General features: G+C 39.5%; 1 protein-coding gene across 4 annotated transcripts in view; it reads left to right on the top strand.

Annotated features, from left to right (window-relative positions):
* jakmip2 (janus kinase and microtubule interacting protein 2) overlaps positions 1 to 18,799 on the top strand; it is a 45,476-nt gene that overhangs the window by 12,489 nt on the left and 14,188 nt on the right. For all 4 annotated transcript variants that reach the window (XM_054755821.1, XM_054755820.1, XM_054755819.1 and 1 more), the window contains 9 exons: positions 4,107 to 4,377; positions 11,301 to 11,549; positions 13,383 to 13,637; positions 13,746 to 13,988; positions 15,003 to 15,212; positions 16,168 to 16,266; positions 16,338 to 16,484; positions 16,558 to 16,698; positions 18,655 to 18,711. In XM_054755821.1, the coding sequence (XP_054611796.1) occupies positions 11,421 to 11,549; positions 13,383 to 13,637; positions 13,746 to 13,988; positions 15,003 to 15,212; positions 16,168 to 16,266; positions 16,338 to 16,484; positions 16,558 to 16,698; positions 18,655 to 18,711 (1,281 nt within the window). In that variant the 5' untranslated portion in view covers positions 4,107 to 4,377; positions 11,301 to 11,420. The remainder of the gene's footprint in view (positions 1 to 4,106; positions 4,378 to 11,300; positions 11,550 to 13,382; positions 13,638 to 13,745; positions 13,989 to 15,002; positions 15,213 to 16,167; positions 16,267 to 16,337; positions 16,485 to 16,557; positions 16,699 to 18,654; positions 18,712 to 18,799) is intronic.

Below are 18,799 nucleotides of genomic sequence, written 5' to 3'. Positions count from 1 at the left end.
TGCAACTTTTCCCCTTATAGAGGCGGAGAAGGGGTGGGTTGCACCTCAGGGATGTTCCAGCTGTGATTCAGCCTCAGTTGATCACGTAACTAAGCAAGCAAGCAAGGGAGATGGAAAGTTGACTTCTGTTTCTTAATTTGTATTGTGTGCATAAGTACGCATATGTTATGCTGTACTTAAGCGAATTTGCGTATGAGGAGGTTAATTGCAAACAGGCAGCATCTGCAGCACATTAACTGACCTGTGATTGTAGATTCCACTCCCCAAAAATATAAATGTCCAGTCCAATACATTTAATTGTGCATGACTATAAACACAAAGCAACACAGACTAGTGTGATTTCCCCTCCAGAAAATGTAATGTAATGTGATGTCATTCAGTTTGGAGCACATTTGATTTGCATTACTTTTGCATTTGTAGCAATTCCAGAATCAACCTTTGGACGTCGCAGTTTCCATTTATGTGCCAAATGTACGATTGTGCATTACTATCCAAAGATTTACTGTATGTAATTCACGTTTGCAGTGATGGTGAATATGTTTGATGCCAATATGTATTTAATAATCTGCATCACTTTTGAAATTGCATTTTTTTCTCCAGATGAATCTATTCAAAGTGAACACATATACTATCCAGCCACAACATTAGATGCAATAATGCTCAGTTTTGGTTGACACTGTCAGTGAGATATTAATTTAACGGTAGATTTATTATCGTAGCAGTTTATCTATAGATCACACGTTGCAGGGTAACTTTACATCTCAAGGCCACACGAACCATGACAAAAATGGTCAAGGCCTACACATAGATCATCTTACTTCTTTGAGAAATTCCATTAATAGTAAGCCATAAATCAACATTGTCAGCCACCTGTTATGTTCAAGCCTAAGGATTGTTCACAAAGACACCTTTTTATTAAAAGAAAAATATATACAGCCATGCAACACCACAAAAGTACAAAATACAGTACAATAGAATAAGTATAAATAAGCATAAAAATGACTAAATACAACACAAATAGAATGTAAAGGTGTTTTTGTGCAGTGCACAACTGTTGTGTTTTTAATTAAACTACAGTCATACATTAAAAAAGGAACTAGAATAGGAAGAAAGCATAATACAAAAAGTATAAATGAGCATAAATAATACATTTCTTAAAAAGCACAAAAGGTACAAAAAAATAATACAAGATTACAAAAAGCAATTCAATAAAACAATTGTTTTCAAGGATTCAAGAGCTTCATTGAATGAAATTCAGCACTCGGTCATACTACTCTATCCATAAAAATGAAATCAATATTTCTTCGATTTAAAATGAAACATTAAACAACCAAATAAATACTACTACTACTACTATTACTACTACTGCAATACGACCAGCTAAGCTCATAATAAACAATATTAAGTATGAAAAGACAGCAGCATTGAAGCAGATATTTCAACACAGGCAAACCAGGGGGGAAAACATTCGGTATGGCCACATATAAAACTCAGTATTTTGTACAATGTTTGGCAGATGACTGTGAATAACAGTGCAATTATTTGCTCCAAATGTGTGAGTGTGCATGGTGTGTTGCATAAAGACATGAAATAGTTGAAAACAGGGCCATCAAACAGTGGTGAAAGCTTATCTTTCACAGAGACCTTAGGGGGAAAAATTACACTAAAAATACTTACATGCACGAACAATGCTAAAAACATTCAGCGTTTCAGTATGTGGAATCAAATTACGCAACGCATTGAGTAGGGAACTCAAACAATGCACAAATGATCGATTTCAAGAAAATGTACAAGCAGTTGATCTTTATAAAGCACAAGGAAGAAGAGACCTGATCCACTGTGTGCATACAATACTATGTCTAATCACTCTTACACGGACTACTAACTCTTCATTTTTGGTGAGTACACTATCTGTATGACGAAATGACGAATCTATATTTGGATTTTTTTTTCTGCATTTATGATTTTCATGAGCATTTTTGAGTGCCAACAAAATTTTAACAGTTTTTTTGCTGGTTGTTGTCAGTCAAACTTGAGCGTGTTCTGACTCGATGAAAGAGACAAGTTCAGCAGCCGTTTTTTTTTTTGTTTTTTTTAACCTCTTTCCTTTTATGATGGATTATCTTAACAATGACTTTTTCCAAAATACCTATTTGAATGATTTCCACATGCGAGAACAGCGCACGTAACCGGCATTTTCGCTCTGACCTAACTTGACATCTAGCTACGAATATACTTGTTTGACCTCCATCTGCTTGAGCCCTTGACGACTGCAAGCAGATGTGACGTCGCCCGCAACCCAGCAATAAATATCAACGTTTGCAGTGAAATTTACCCCTGCTGATGCCATTTTTTTGTGCACAGCAACCTTTATAAATGCTTTTTCCACATTTAGAGTAGCTGTTGCACAATGAAGGCATATACTGTACAGTATTAGTATTATAAAATATTATATACTGTATTAGGGGTGTCACAAGATCTTATGCCACAAGATCTTGTGAGATTAAAGCCTGACAAGATTTCTCGTTCAAAAAAAAATGTCTTGTGGCCACTAACATAAGATAAGATAAGATTAGATGTGCCTTTTTAGTCCCACAGGGGAAATTCCAGGTTTACAGCAGCAAAAGCAGAGTACAAAAGCACACAAGAGCATGGGTCAAAATCAAGGTAATACAAAGAAGATGTTATATACACTATTTACTTTTACTAGGCCTGGGATGATAATAAATAAATGAATTAATCACACAATAGATGAAAATGAAGTAATAATTTTGCCAGCCTCAATATATTGCCATGTGCACATGTGCCAGTTTTCCCCGTCCCTCGCCTCCAAACAGGCAGGAAGAGGGTTCACTCTGTGCATTGCTTTCAGTGCCTTGCCGCGTTTGTTCCATAGAACGAACAGAGTGAGCACTTTTTGTCCCGGTGGGTGCAGAAAAGTGTAACATAGTAGAAATGAAATTAGTAAATTACAATATATTGCCATATATTTTTCATATTTTTTCATTGTACTTTTCTTCAAAGTAATGTTAAAATCTCATCTCGTCTTGTGAACTGGGTGTCTTGTGACACCCCTAATGTTTTTATATATCATATATCGCACACGTATGCTACCATGTGATGAATGATTGACAACAGAATACTTTTCAAAGGGAGTTGCTTCTTGCCTGAGAAATATGTAACACATAGCTCATATCCGTTAGCAATCCAACATGCCTGCCAGGGGACACATACAAAAGAGTTTATTTATCCTCAGAGAAGAGTTGGAAAAATCACAGCATTTGTAAGGGTGCGGCATTGCGACCAGAACACACCCGATCCCCAGGTGGGGGACAAGGAGCAACTCAAAGTAGGTCGTGCTTCCCCAAAGAACCAGATCAAAGAGAAGGATGAAAAGAAGACCCCCTCCTGTCATCTATACTGGGGAGCCAGAACCTGAGAGAGTCTGACCTTCTTGTGCAGACCAGAAGGCTGGTACTCCGAGAAGGTCTTCTTTCTCCAGAGGTTCTGTCTTCTTTGAGACTGTACTCTCAATCAGTCACACTGTGAAGTAAATTTAAGATGATGAATCTGAAATTGACAGTCGCTCGGGGAGTCTTATCAGACATAAACCAACACGCTCAAGACTCCTTTCCCTTCAACGATCTTGCTAGTGGTAGCAGGGGTGCGTTAGCGAATCCCATTTTATTAAAAAACTTGTGAGTTTTGGATGACTTGCACATCTCTAGTGGCCAGTGTGACTGAAGAGGCTGCACATGGTTTTGGCAGTCTGGGCCAACAAGGCCTTCACACACAGTATGTGTATGTTGGACTTTTTTGTCCAATCAGATTTCAGCTTCCTTTTTCAATAACATATCAGTTTGTGATTTTATGAATTTATTATTATAGTGGTCTTTGTAACCTAACCCTCCCCACTCCAAAATTGGAAAAAATGTGCTTATTTACATACAAACGTGTACATAGTTTGATTTCACTTTCATTACAGCACAGTGTATCGACCTATCCTATCACCTATCCTATAATTAATAATAACTATTATTACTATAAATTATAATTATCCATATAAATAATAGTAATACTAAAAAATAATTGTTTTTATATTGTAGGTGTCCATTATTTATGCATTATCCATAGCTGGCCGGATATTGGTGGACTGCGGCGGAAACCAGTGATCTCATCATGGGCTGCGTGAAGCGGAGGGCGGGGCTCCACTCAAGCCAGCATCATCCTCCTCCTCCTCACCATCACCACCGGCCATAGCTCCCTCATCGACCTGACAGATGATGCTGAAGATGCTGACATATTTCTTCTGCCTTTGAACAAATACAACAACAAGCCATGGACTGCCTATTAGGACGTCTCGTAATGGACTGTGAGGTAAGACGATGTTAAATAGGACACATGGGTGCTCGAACGCCGTCTAATGTGGTGGTGGGGTTCCGCTCACTAGCAGGCCTTCAAGGGGATGAGACTGCTTCGTACGCATGCTTCGTTCTTGTGTTAGCACTGCCTTTATCCAACGTGACTGTGCGTCGATGTGTGCTATTTATGCGGTGGCAGCGCACAAAGGAAGCGATTGTGCATTATTCAGGCATGCATCGGCTTTACCCTGCATGTCGGAAGTGGGAAAATCTCGGCCTGCACCACACGGGTGACGTGCGATGGTGGGGGAGCAGGAGGGAGGGCGGTAAGCGGAGGGTGCTCATTTTGCTCAATGGCCATTTTCAGCACCATAATGGAGCATGTAAAAGCATCAAATGTCTCAGTAGCTATGCATTATTAGCTAGCCAAGTCATGCTGCACACGAGAGGATGCCCGTCCTGCACAGTGGGACTCGAACACAAACACACTGTACAGTAGTGTCTGCTGGCCCACATCTGCCTCAGGGTGTCACACTGGCCTAATTTGATTTCAATGAGAGGGTCGCATTAGTCACACTATTGTCTTTTACGGGTCAGCACTCATCAAAGTATATTGGCTGCTCTCGTGTAAATGGTGTGCTATTCAAGTAAGTCAATGTGATTATGGTTAAAAGGTGATACAGCCAGGTGTAATGCAACTATTGCGTGGGTGTAGATGTGACACATCCCGCTGGGCATGGTAAAGTTATGTATCACAATCACTGTATGTATGCAACATAAAAGTTGTTCAACAAAACAATTGGGTTCAAATAATAAGGCCAAAATAAATAAATAAATAAATAGATAAAAAATACGTCCTGAAATACAAAATTATCACAACAGAATTCATTGTTTTTATTTTGATTACTTGATTACTGATCACTTGTTGCTAGGCCGCTTTAACCCACTTGTAAAAAAAAAAAAAAAAAAAAAAAAGAAGCCATATCACACTGTTTATTTTATCACTGACTACAACTTTTGGCTGCTGCCCCACACAGTAACAGAAGAGTCCAAGCCAAATTGCAATTTTTGTGTAGAAGTCAGCATTATTCCATCATTTTGGCATGTATTGGTGTTTGTACTAGCTTTACACACAACAGTAAGGTTAGCTCAGATGCTAGCAGATGCCCAAGTAGGGATTGTGGGTTTGTCTTTGCAATGACACATTTGTAGTATCTTCTAACAGGCCATAAAATGACTTCCATGTTGTTGCTTTAAAGCAGTAATGATAGGTTAGTCAAAGTGAGTCAAGTCATTTGTAACACTGGTCCTTATCCAGTGAATGTAAAAAAAAAAAAAAGAAGTACAATCTGTAAATTGTGGTGGGTGCTGTTGTACTCCAGCCCTGCAGGTGGCAGTAGCATTAGTATTATCGTTATAAATGTGGCCTATTGAATTGACTTATTTCCCACTTATTAGCTATTAGCACTTATTAGCTTATTTGACCCATGCTAGTTGCCCTAATTTTTAGCATGCTTACTGAAGGATATATCTAATCAAGTGTACCCAACAGTAGGGAGTTTTGTAGTTTTAATACAGTTCAGAAATGTTTTATTTTACATAATCTAAATGTAGTGTAACAGGTTAAATATTTTCTTTAACACCGGGCTTTTTCTTCACCATTACATCGGTACATCCACTCAGTTGATATTTTGCCAGACTCATTAAATTTGCCCGGTTGCTTATAGTGCCTTTACTTGAGCTTTTTAGCATGGTTTGTTGCATAACCGGGATTAACAAGGTCGTCGACTAGACGTGCAAAAGAAGAGGAGGGAAAGGAAAGATTAAGCTAAAATTCTCCTAATGGTTGAGCAGTCCATCATGTGAGCAGACGGTATTAGGGCATTTTGTTACATCATCTTTGTCGCTGTGGTTATTATTTTTTGCAAGAATTTTGGATCGACTGCTGGGTTTCTAGTGGCAGAAGTGATGGACTAATATTATTTTTAATATGGAGCTCTATTTAGGTGAACATGTTTACTAGGATATTGCAGTAAAGGTCCCATGTTATAGTATTTTTTAACAATTTTAAGTCTCAGATGTCCCACAATAGTGCGTTGACCCAAGCCTCGATGCTTAGACAGTTCAAAAGTTATAAGCCCTACTAAAGAACACGCTTTATTGTGTCAGTAGCTTTAATGCTAATGAGCTGTGTCTCCATGAAAAGCTATTGTGCACTTTATCCACTTTATGCATATACACTGTATCTCTGCATTAGTTCAATGTAATAGATGCCATATATCACATACAGCAACATAACATTAAAGAGTGGGACAGAAGGACACAAAGGTTAGCAGCAATAGCATAGCTACGTGAGCTACAGAAGACTAGTTTACGTCGGCCGAATATCGCGATATATATCCTGTTTTGAGCTAAATATTGTGTATCGTGAGATTAGCGTATCGCGACATCCCTAGTGCGTCGAGTAAAATATGTCCCAATTGAAAGTATTCCGCTAACGTGATCGTTTCCAGCAAGAAAACATATTTTCCCTCAGAATGTACGGAATGACTTTACAGGCTCTAATGTTTGGAATGTTACATTTGATACAACTCCTGCATCTCCTCTCATTCAACTCTCCAGCTGTACATAATGTTGTGGTCAGTGACTGCTGCCATAGTACGGTAACTCCACACTGATCCCAACAGGCTGCAGGAAGGCTTCATTTATATTTTAGTCGCCCGGTCAATGGTGTGGAACATCCAGCATCAACAAATTCGAAATGTGGGTCACGGTGCCAGTGTCCTAAATGTTATGGTCTTTACCTTGCACCTACTATCAGTCTTTGTTGTTGGCTTTTGCTCGCCATTTGTTGAGTGTCTCGGTACAAAGAAACATTTAGCAAGCAAAACATAAATGAGGCAAATATTACTAAAACGTGAGTTAATATTTGCTAGATGTTGACCAAGTGGCCGCAAAACCTTCCTGGTGTGCAACAGTGGCGATTGCTGATTGACTACAAGGGAAGCTGAACTTTACATTTAATAAAATAATTGGTCATATATGCATGTTAAACTTAAATGTGGAGACTTAAAACTGCCCTAAAAGTGCAAAGTACTTTCCTGAGTATGTTCTTCTGTATCCGCTGATGCCATGGTAAATCTGCATTGAAGCTGTCGCTTCAGCATATGCGAGCTCAAAGCGAGAAAGAAAGACCCTGATTGGATAAACGGCAAAAAACGTCACTTCCTAGAGTAAGCTGGGCTTCTAAGTAGCAGGGCAGTTCTTGATTTTGACTGAAAGCAGCCAGAGGAGTGAGTAGAGGTGTTTTCCTCCTTCTTTCTGAGGGGCGATATCGGTCAGAGCAAAGTCTCTTTTCCGGAGTAAATTGTTTCACTCTGATTCAATTCTACAGCTATTTTCTCGCTTTGTACATACTACATTGTACAAGTAAACGGCACACCTGTAGTCCCAGCGTTATTGAAATTTGTTTGTCAGATTATATCACCGTTGTGGGAGGAGCTTGTTAGTTAGTGCAGACACCATGGGAGCAGACAGCGGTGCTAAAATCATATGAAATGTATGTCAGACCCCAATAACTGTCCCCTTTTTCAGAGACCAGCAGCTGGTTTGCTAACATGTCCCCTTTTAGGACAAAACAGAGATCCTCCAGGATAATGCACCAATTTTATTAAATTTTTGGTTAATATGAAGGGTTATCTGGCTGACCCGTCCTGTCAGATTTCATGCCTCTTGATGTGAGAGGAAGATGTCCGGCTCCCTTTGGTGGACTCGCCAGCCATTAGGCCCCCTTTGAAGTGTGATCATGACCTATGACAGTAATCAGCCCCAGTAAATTCATATCTGGTCTAAACCCTGCGGATGGATTTGGCATGCTTTTTTTAGGTTAATACCATATTAGTAGTGTTGGGAAATTGTGGCTGTCTTGAACCACAGTGATGATCAATTATCATCATATTATCATTGATGCAGAATGTTTTGGGTCATCTTGACTGAAGAACACATATTTTTCTCATGGTAAAGAGCTTCCTGGCTCACAGGGTAATCACGTACGTAGACTGACATGATAACATGATTGTCCACACATTAATGTGGCCATGACGTGGTGGTGCCTGGAAAATCTGCACCTATGTAAACCATGACCTTTAACCATGGAATTATTAAAAAATATTATTTATTTATTATAAATGATAAAAAATATAATTTTTCTGTTTTCTAATATGGCCGCACGGTGGTTTAGTGGTTAGCATGTTGGCCACACAGTCACAGTTTGGAGATTGGGAAGACCTGGGTTCGATTCTCCCTTGGGAATTTCTGTGTGGAGTTTGCATGTTCTCTCCGTGCGTGCGAGGGTTTTCTCCGGGTTCTCCGGTTTCCTCCCACATTCCAAAAACATGCATGTTAGGTTAATTGGCGACTCAAAATTGTCCATAGGTATGAATGTGAGTGTGAATGGTTGTTTGTCGATATGTGCCCTGCGATTGGCTGGCGACCAGTCCAGGGTGTACCCCGCCTGTCGCCCGAAGTCAGCTGGGATAGGCTCCAGCATACCCCCGCAACCCTAATGAGGAGAAGCGGCATAGAAAATGGATGGATGGACGTTTTCTAATACGTGCAGTTCCAGATCCAGGCACCGCTTACTTTGGACAACCTCCACCATAATGACTTCAAAAAGTCCATGTTGACTCAACGTGACCATGACTTCAACTTTAATCCGCATTGCAAAATCTTTTAAGCAACATTATGTCATCTCGTCTCCATCCAACTCAGAATGGATAATTTTGGTGCCAGTTAAGATTATACAGCCCTGTGAATGACCAGCGTGTACCCCGCCTCTCGCTTAAAGTCAGCTGGGATAGTGAGGACAAGTAGCATAGAAAATGAATGAATACAATTATAGAAAATAAAACGGTCACAGTAAAACAGTTTACATACTGTAGAAATAAAATAATAGCACAACCTGCAACAAACTGTAACCTCAGTACAGCACACGTAGTCACACTGTGCATCTAATCTTATTGTTTTTGTTGTTATCGTGCTTGTTATTAATATCCGGGGATTGCTATCATGCAATGCAATGAATTTCAGCAAGATGCTCATCATGAACAATCATTCTATCACTTCCAAGAAACGTCATCATTAACATCAATCCATCCATCCATCCATCCATTTTCTGTACCACTTGTGCTCATCAGCTGACGACGGGCGAGAGGCGGGGTACACCCTGGACTGGCTTTATTAACATGTTGCATTTCTTTGACATTGCCATGAAATACTGTAAAGCAATGTATCGAGCATATCGTCCTTTCATTGCTGTTTTTCCTCGAAACCACATTCCATGTAGTCCATAGTTGAAAATTTCATGACATATCATTAGGGTTGGATATCGTATGAATTTGAACATTGCCGGTTCCAATTCAGATTACTCGTTTCAATGCCGGTGCCCAACAATTCTCGATTGCGATTTTTCTAAGAGGCAGTGTCAAAAAAGTTGGCATGGTTTAAACGAAGACACTAACCAGAGTTGGTTTTGGATGAAATCTCTGAGCTTCTGCATCATTTTTTAAATTACAGGAGTGCCTCGTACCTGTTTTTTTTTTTTTTACATTATTAGAGCCCTGTAAACATGAAATAACACCCATTAGCCACCTTTATACTCGTATTACATAATATAGTAGACAAGCAATAATAAGACATAATAACTCACTGTTAGCATTGGGAAAGTTACCTCGTTCCTTGGCATACATAGACATAGACACTACTGCTATGGTATCTTTGTTTGCATCATATTGCGCATTGCTAACTGTTTCTGCAGGCTGGGACCGCTACGTCGCTTTAAGCATAGCAATATACAGAAGCTAACTAGTTAGTCTCCAGTTTATTCATTGTAAACGTAAGAATGGGTTTGAAACTGAGTGAGGAAGAAGAACAAAATAAGCAGCCAAAAACTGATTTATACAGTTGGAACATTTAGATGAAGCGGTATGAAGAAAGGATGAATCTAATGTACAGTTTTCTGTTGAAGCAGTTCTTTCTGCATTTCTCATTTTCATGAGCATATTGCAGTTCCAACAAATTTGGTTTAGTATAAATGTTTCATGTTGCTGGTCACTGCAAACGGGAGTGTGTTTATGCTCCACTCCACTCGATGAGAGAAACAGGTTGAGCAGCTACCTTTCTCTGCTGTTCTTTGGTTGCTTCTGGAATTTTTCTCCTTTCATGATGGACTACCTTAGTTAAAACCTTTCCTGAAATCACTATTTGAACAATTTCCACATGCGAGAACAGCGCATTATAAAACTCACTTTAATATTTTTTTCAAAATTTAAAATCATTAGTATATTATATTTTTGAGGGTTTTTTTATTCTCCAAACTTTTAAATAAAAAAATGTTTCATTTCTAAAATAACCCTTTCAAAAATAAATATTTTTATTTAAGGACTTTATTTTAGTTACTTTTTAATTTTTTTTAAATGAACTAGGATACCATTGATCATTTTAATTGTGAGACTTTTGACTTTTTTATGTTTTTTATACTGAAATATTAAATAATTATTATTATCATACTTTTGTTAACTTCAAACTTTTAAAATGTTTAAATGAGCATGATTAACAAGCATTTTAATTGGAAGACTTTTTACTTTTTTAGTCATTGTGTTTTGCATCTTTTATAACTTTTTGTGATTTTTAACTCATTTTCAGACTTTGAAATGAATTTAGTTAACTTTGATTGCAATACTTTTTACTTTCAAAATAAGATCACTGTGTTCTTGAATAACTTCTTTTGAAAACTGAAAATAGTCTTCATTATCATACTTTTGTTAAACGTTTAAAATTTCTAAATGTACTTGATCAACTTTGATCATTTTAATTGTAAGACTTGTACTTTTACTGCATTAACCTCACTGTCTCTGTTTGTCTGTCCTTGACCTTGCCCAGCCCTGTTGTCTAATAGGAGAATGAGGAAGAGGAGAAACAGGAAGCCTTGGGAGCACTGTGGACCGTTTCTGTGAAGCCCCCATGAAAGCATCAGAAGAGCCACTCTAGTATTCCAAATCAATGGCCAAGAAAGGGCGTGCAAAGGGCGAGAAGCCTGAAGCCCTCATCTCTGCCTTACAGGCAGCCAATGAAGATCTCAGGTCCAAGTTGACTGACATTCAGATCGAACTGCACCAAGAAAAATGCAAGGTACCATACAATTGCGTTGCACTGCATCTCTTGTTCACTATCTGGACTTTCACGGTGATTAAGTGACTGTCCATGCATTTAACGGTTACCTATTGAGTATTCTGCATCCGTACATAGTAAGCCATACTTGAATGCAAAGGCAGCATATTTACGACATACTGGATTACTTATTGGAAAGGGGCCTAGTATTGCACAGCAGACCAACTTATTCACTTTTATGGATACCCATTGGCAGATCATAGCTCTCCAATTCATATTTAGTTCAGTTAATGTTGTTAGTTAACCCGCTTCCTACTTAGCTGATTTATTAGTAAGATAGGTAGTTTTCCAATCCATAATTTAGCTTGTGGTGTGAAAAAGTGTTTGCCCCCTTCCTGATGTCTTTTTTTATTGTAAGCTTGTCACACCCAATGACAACACAACTGAACACAAAATGCAGTTTTTAAATGAAACTTTTTATTATTACGGGAGAATACATAACTGACATTAATTGGGATCTAGCAGTCTGGAAAAGGTTGTAAAGACATTTATGAAGCTTTGGGACTCCAGCGAACCACAGTGAGAGCCATTTTCCACAAATGGCGAAAACATGGAACAGTGGTGAACCTTGCCAGGAGTGGCTGGCCAACCAAAATGACCCCAAGAGCGCAGCGACGACTCAAGAGGTCACAAAAGACACCACAACAACATCCAAAGAACTGCAGGTCTCACTTGCACTCAGTGAAGGTCAGAGTTCATGACTCCACCATAAGAAAGACACTGGGCAAACACGGCCTGCATGGCAGAGTTCCAAGATGAAAACCACTGCTGAACAAAAAGAACATTAAGGGTCATCTCAATTTTTCCATAAAACATTTTGATGATGCCCAAGACCTTTGGGGAAATACTCTGTGGTCTGATGAGACAAGAGTTGAACTTTTTGGAAGGTTTGTGCCCCATTACATCTGACGTCATCCTACCAACAGTAATATATGGTGGTGGTAGTGTGATGGTCTGGTGCTGTTTTGCTGCTTCATGACCTGGAATACTTGCTGTGATAAATGGAACTATAAATTCTGCTGTTCACCCAAAAATCCTGAAGGAGAATGTCCGGCCATCTGTTTGTGACTGCTAACAAGCTGAAACAAACTTGGGTTCTGCAGCAGGAGAATGATCTAAAACACACCAGCAAGTCCACCTCTGAATGGTGGAAGAAAAACAAAATGAAGACTTTGGAGTGGTCTCATCGAAGTCCTGACCTGAATCCTATTGAGATGCTGTGGCATGACCTTAAAAAGGTGCTTCATGCTGGAAAACCCTCCAATGTGGCTGAATTACAACAATTCTGCAAAGATGAGTGGGCCAAAATTCCTCCACAGCGCTGTAAGAGACTCATTGCAAGTTGTTGCTGCTTGATTGTGGTTGTTGCTGCTAAGGGTGGCCCAACCAGTTATTAGGTTTTTCACACAGGGCCATGTATGTAGGTTTGAATTTCTTTCTCCCTTAATAATAAAAGTTTCATTTAAAACTGCATTTTGTGTTTAGTTGTGTTGTTAGTGTCTAATGGTTAAATTTGTTTGATGATCTGAAACATTTTTGTGACAAACATGCAAAAAAATAAGACATCAGGAAGGGGGCAAAGACCTTTTCACACCACTGTAGTTTGTTTGTTAATTAGTTAGCAAGTTGAAAATCCAGAATCTGAATGGCAGTGCCTGTCCAATCCTATGTCACTTGTCCACCACCAAGAACCAGGAAGTTGCCAGTCCTATTTGTTTATCATTGTAAGGTAAGAGTGAAAGTTAACAGTGAAGTTGGTACTGCATGTCCTCCTTCTCCTCCTTCTATGCAAAGGTGAGCAAGCTGGAGCGCGACAAGGTGCAGGAAGTGAAGCGGGTGCGAGAGCAGGAGCAGCACCGCCACACCGCCATGCTGACAGAGCAACGGGCCAAGTGGCACGAGGAAAAGCAAAGGGAGCTCCAAGCCCTGCGAGAAAGTCTGACGCGGCAACATGAGCAGGAGCTGGCGCGTCACGCCAAAATCAAAGACCAGGAAAACCAGAGGCTCAAAACCGCACTGAGCGCCATTCGGGATGGTAGCGGGGAGAAGGTGAGGCTGAGGCTTAATCCAAGAGCGAAAGGGTTGAGAGAGAATGCATGACACGGCCAAATATAATTCTTTGTGAAACCCACCCACCATTACGTTCCCTGTTTAAAGGTGCGCACAGCACTGACGCTGGAAGCCAAGGAGGAGGCCCGCCGCTTCTTTGACCAAGAGAGAGTAAAGCTCCTCCAGGAGATAGCCGAGCTGAAGACGTCCAAGAAACAGACTGACGAGGCTCTCAGCAACATGATCCAGGCGGACAAGATGAAGGCCGGTGACCTGAGGGTGGAACACCAGCAGCACCAGGAGCAGATCTCTAAGATCAAGTGGGATTGTGAACGGGACATCCGGAGACTGGTAATGCACAGTCACTGAAACTATGTCCATTAGCAATGACATCTCTTCAAAGTCTATATTATACTACTTTTCAACAATATTAAATATGTTTCAGAGGTCCCACAATATTGTATTGGAAGTGTTTTGGCCAAAATCTAGCCTTGATGCTAGATTTTAGTTTAAAAGTGCTTACAGTGACACGCTGTTTTTTGTGTCTGTAGCTTGAATGCTAATGAGCTGTGTTTGCCCACACCTGTCTCTGACACAGTGTTCCAAGAAGCCCTGTTCTGCACTTTAGCCAATTTTTACTTACAACACTGTAACTGTACTTGTCCCACGTGATAGATGTCATATATTACATACAACAACGTAACATTAATTAAGGAGTGGGACAAGAGGACACCAACGTTAGCGTAGCTATGTGAGCTACACGTCTGAAAATCTATTTGCCACCACTACGCTTCCATCTGTCATCATAACAGAGCAGAGACGTGTAGCTTGACATGATGCGCATGCGTTAATTATGCTAAAAATTATAAGGCCCGAAACCCGCCAGCGAGTCCTAACACTGCTCCACGGTGCCAAGATCCACCGGCAGACCTGAGCAAAAGCAGCTAGATCGATCGCCTTCAACCTGAAAGCCGTGCATCACATGCACCTCTCCGCGCATTCTTCATGATGAGTAGCGATGTGCGGATTGACACTGAAATATCGACACCTCCGATACAAGATTTTTAGGTTCTAAAATCAATTCTTAAATCAAAATATCAATACTTGGATACTTCAATCATTTGAGGTAATGTATACCATTAACAGGAACAGTGGAAAGTAACTGAATTATTGAGACCTTGTCTAAATGTTATGCAGTTGTTTAAAATAAATGCATAAATTACTCTGTCTTATATTGTTTATTTTATGAGTGGTGGCCCAGTTCTCAATACTTTTGTCTACATAACAGTTTATAGTAAAGGTGAAAAAGAAGACCCATTGTTGACAGCAATGAAAGTGAGGCAATTTCTGTGTCTTTTGCCACAGGTGGATGAAATCAAAGCTAAAGATCGCACCATCTTCTCTCTGGAGAAGGAGTTGGAGTCAGCAACGGGATTCCTACAGAAGCTGCAGCTTCAGAAGGATGCGCTGGATGAGCAACTTTTCCTGGTCAAGGAGGCCGAGTGCGGCCTAGGAAGCCCGAAAAGAGAGATTCCGGGTCGAGTGGGAGATGGCGCAGAACACTGTGGCAGCCCAGTAAGTACAATTAAAACCTCACCCTACCTTTTAAACCAGTGCTAGTATCTTTTTATTGCTAAATAACCTCCACATAGTAATAAAAAGCCTATGCAATATAACATAATACATATGTAATTCAGATGTCTGCGCTTTTATATAACAGTAGCTGTGGTAACAATACTGTACAAGGAAAGCAGTAGTCATGACGAAGATGTGTGTCAAGTGTGTGTAACCCATTTTATGGAATGTGATCTCATGGGACTTACATTTAATATCCATTGAAAAAGTACAAGACAATACAGAACTTTTACTGCCATTAGCGGCACAGACTGCGAATGTGTCAGTGAACGCTCCCCTTGATGCAGCACAGCTAAAAGAAAACCACAAAACGTAACGATAAAACCAACAAACCTATGTAAGTAATGGAATCTACTTTATCCGTGTTATGAAAGCACACAAAAGCTCTATTAACCCATTGCTGCTTTCTTTATCCTTATTCTAAGTAGTAGCTTTGCTGAAATAATCCTTATGCTAGAATATTTAGAGCAAATGTATTGAAGCATACATTCCTGAGCAAAATCTCCAGACCAGTGGAAAATTACAAGTATTTGCATTTTTCTCTGGTGGATTGTAGCAGGATTGTAAGTCGAGCATGAAAATGCAGCAAGAGGAAACGAAAAGACCAAAAATAGAGGGAGTGTAATTAATTGAAAACTGCATTTAAACTCAAACAGGGTTTTTATCATCTTAAAGTTTAAGAACATAGCCTTACAAACACAAAATTACACTAAAATCTGGCTATTATGTCTTTTTAGAATAGTACACCTAAAACATTTTGACCTCACAAGTTTTTTCAATACAAGGTTATTTCTAAATTAAATTTTTCTCTGCATGTTCTGACCTCCGGTGTTAATGCCAGTCGCCCATCCATAGACCTTAATTCATTTAATGAAAACTAAATGTTGTTTTACAGGACATGAGGAGAAACCAAAGGCGCATTGCTGAATTAAATTCAACTATTCGCAAGTTGGAAGACCGAAACTCGCTGCTGGTCGATGAGAGGAACGAACTGGTAAGTCGGCTTTCCTTTAACTTGTTTTTTTTTGTTGTTTTTTGTGCTTGCTAACCTTCGTCCTGTTGCAGCTGAAGCGTGTGCGTGAGTCGGAGAAGCAGTGCAAGCCTTTGTTGGACAAGAACAAGCTGCTGAGTAAGAGGAATGATGAGCTGACTCTCACCATCCAGAAGCTGGAAGAGAAAGCAAAGAGTCTAGCCAAGGAAAACCTGGAGATGGTCAGCATGAAGTCACATAAGCATATTGCTATATGTTGGCCAATAGTTAATGCCATTGTATTTGTGTCTACAGAAGGAAAAGATGAGCTCGCACCCTCCGCTAAAAAAGCCCAAGTCTCTGAATGACCTGGACCAAGCCCATGATGACCAGGAAATAGCCTTTCTCAAGCTTCAAGTCCTGGAGCAGCAGAGCATGATTGACGAGCTGGCAAGGGTATGTTGTTTTTTTCCCTTTGTGGTTTGCTGCAGGGAGATGGCGTATGGTCATGTCCGCGTGCTCCTTATAGCATATCAGCGTCCCATGCTAACAGGGCTCCAGACTAACTTTTTTTTTTACAGGGGCACAGTGACCCCTGCCTTTAAAATTTTATGAGCGCAAGCAGAAAATTTAGGGGCGCACACCGAAATCGACTTTCTCAGTAAACAGTCACATTTCCTCTCATTTTCATTGTATCACTGATAAATAATACTATTAACTCGAATACCGCCCTCTTTTCACACACATTCTTCTTCTTCTTTGGTTTTTGTCTCCTTTCTTCCTCCGTAGGAGTTAGTGTGGGTCGGCAAACTACCTCATTGGCACGTTACTCTCTACTGGGCTGAAGTGTGGCGCAGAAGTTTGTCAGCAACAAAAAATGTTTAATAATAATAAAATAAAATGGGCAAATTAACTGGTAGGGTTGCCAACTTCTGCAAAAGTAGATAAGGGACACCATGTTGGCAGAGTCAACAAACCCGCCTGTTTTGGTGGATTTTGCCTTTAATTGTGTAATTTGATGCCTGTTTTAGAATAATACTAATACATGGGAAATTCATTGTTAATAATATGTTGTTTTGTTAAAAATGTCACAGTTAACAGAATAAAATAATGATTTAAATATCTTTCTCATAGAAAACTGTCCCGCTTAAAGGAAAACTGCACTTTTTTTGTAATTTTGCCCATCACCCATAATTCTTACGTGAAACCTAAACATATATTTCCCTTATCTGTGCGTTCTAACAACACAAAAGGGGATAGTTTGAGCCAGCTAACATTGCACATCATGAGAGGTTACTCTGCCAGATAAATATAGTTTTTTGTGTTAGCTGCTACAATAACAATATCGCTGTAGCTTGGTTATTATACAGGTCAGTTATGTATGTAAATGGAACACTGTTGCCGTTTTTTGACGTGTATTGTTAGCTGGCTCATACTAACTCGTTTTTTCTCGTTAGAACGAACAGAAAAGGGAAAGAAATATGTGTTCATGTTTCACACAAGGATTGTAAATGATGGGCAAAATTCCCCCCAAAAATGCAGTTTTCCTTTAAACGGGACAGTATAAAACAGCATAAATTGAGTGTACAGGTTAATCATAGTGCAGGTGCAACACCAACTATCCAACTTCCAACACTATTAAAGCTACTGTGACAAAGAGAAAGGAGAGGTGAGCTATTTGTGTTTGATGTGACTGGCAACGTTTACATTGTACTTTATTCAGAAAAAAAAACTCTCCACTCATGTGCTCATTGACTTTATGCTGTTTATTGTTAATTTGTCATTAAATACAGGCATGTCTGAGTTGAAGAGTTATAAAAATACTGAGAGTTGAAGAAAATATTCTTTAGTAAGCTACTCAAAATCAGGGTTGTTAAGTGACACTTAAAAAAATAAGTCTGGGACAAAAATCATTTGGAGTCCGTGGACCACAGGCTAGGTGGATAACTCTAGCTAGCTACGGTAGCTGCCACCAGACAGGCAGAAGAAAGTGAGAGCCAGACAAAATGTGAAAACAAGATGGCAGAGAAGTCGATCGAATGTGATTGGAATATGAGCAATCACACATGGTGGTAGTAACAGGCTTAGACTGTGACAAGCTGTCGTCAATTAACTCCACATTTTACGGACTATTTTTCATTCTCACGGTAATAAGTTACAAAATGCATTCCTTGTCAATGGGTTTACTTTTATCTGCTCACACATGTGCGAGTAGATGAAAAAATTACTTGCAATTTCTTATATATTAGTCGCAAAATGTCACCATTTTGTCACAGTCTGGAGCCCTGGCTAAGAATTAAAACTCATGGTAACTGTGAAACATGATAAAATCAGCATGTAGTTGGCCACAACCCAGTGATTGTCTGTGTTCTTGCAGCCATTAAATTGATTTTTCTCATTGTTTGGTTCCAGGACAGAGAGAAACTACTTAGAAAGAAAAGACATAAAAGGAGCTCCAGGCCAATAAAGGTAAAAACAATAGATCATCTTTGTTTTCCTTGACATTTATTTTAACTTTTAAGTGACGATGTCACACTGTGTTGTTTGTCCTTTCTAC

Source organism: Dunckerocampus dactyliophorus, chromosome 16 (genome assembly GCF_027744805.1).
Source record: "Dunckerocampus dactyliophorus isolate RoL2022-P2 chromosome 16, RoL_Ddac_1.1, whole genome shotgun sequence".
NCBI classification, from domain to species: domain Eukaryota; kingdom Metazoa; phylum Chordata; class Actinopteri; order Syngnathiformes; family Syngnathidae; genus Dunckerocampus; species Dunckerocampus dactyliophorus.
This window is presented reverse-complemented; position numbering and strand designations above follow the sequence as displayed.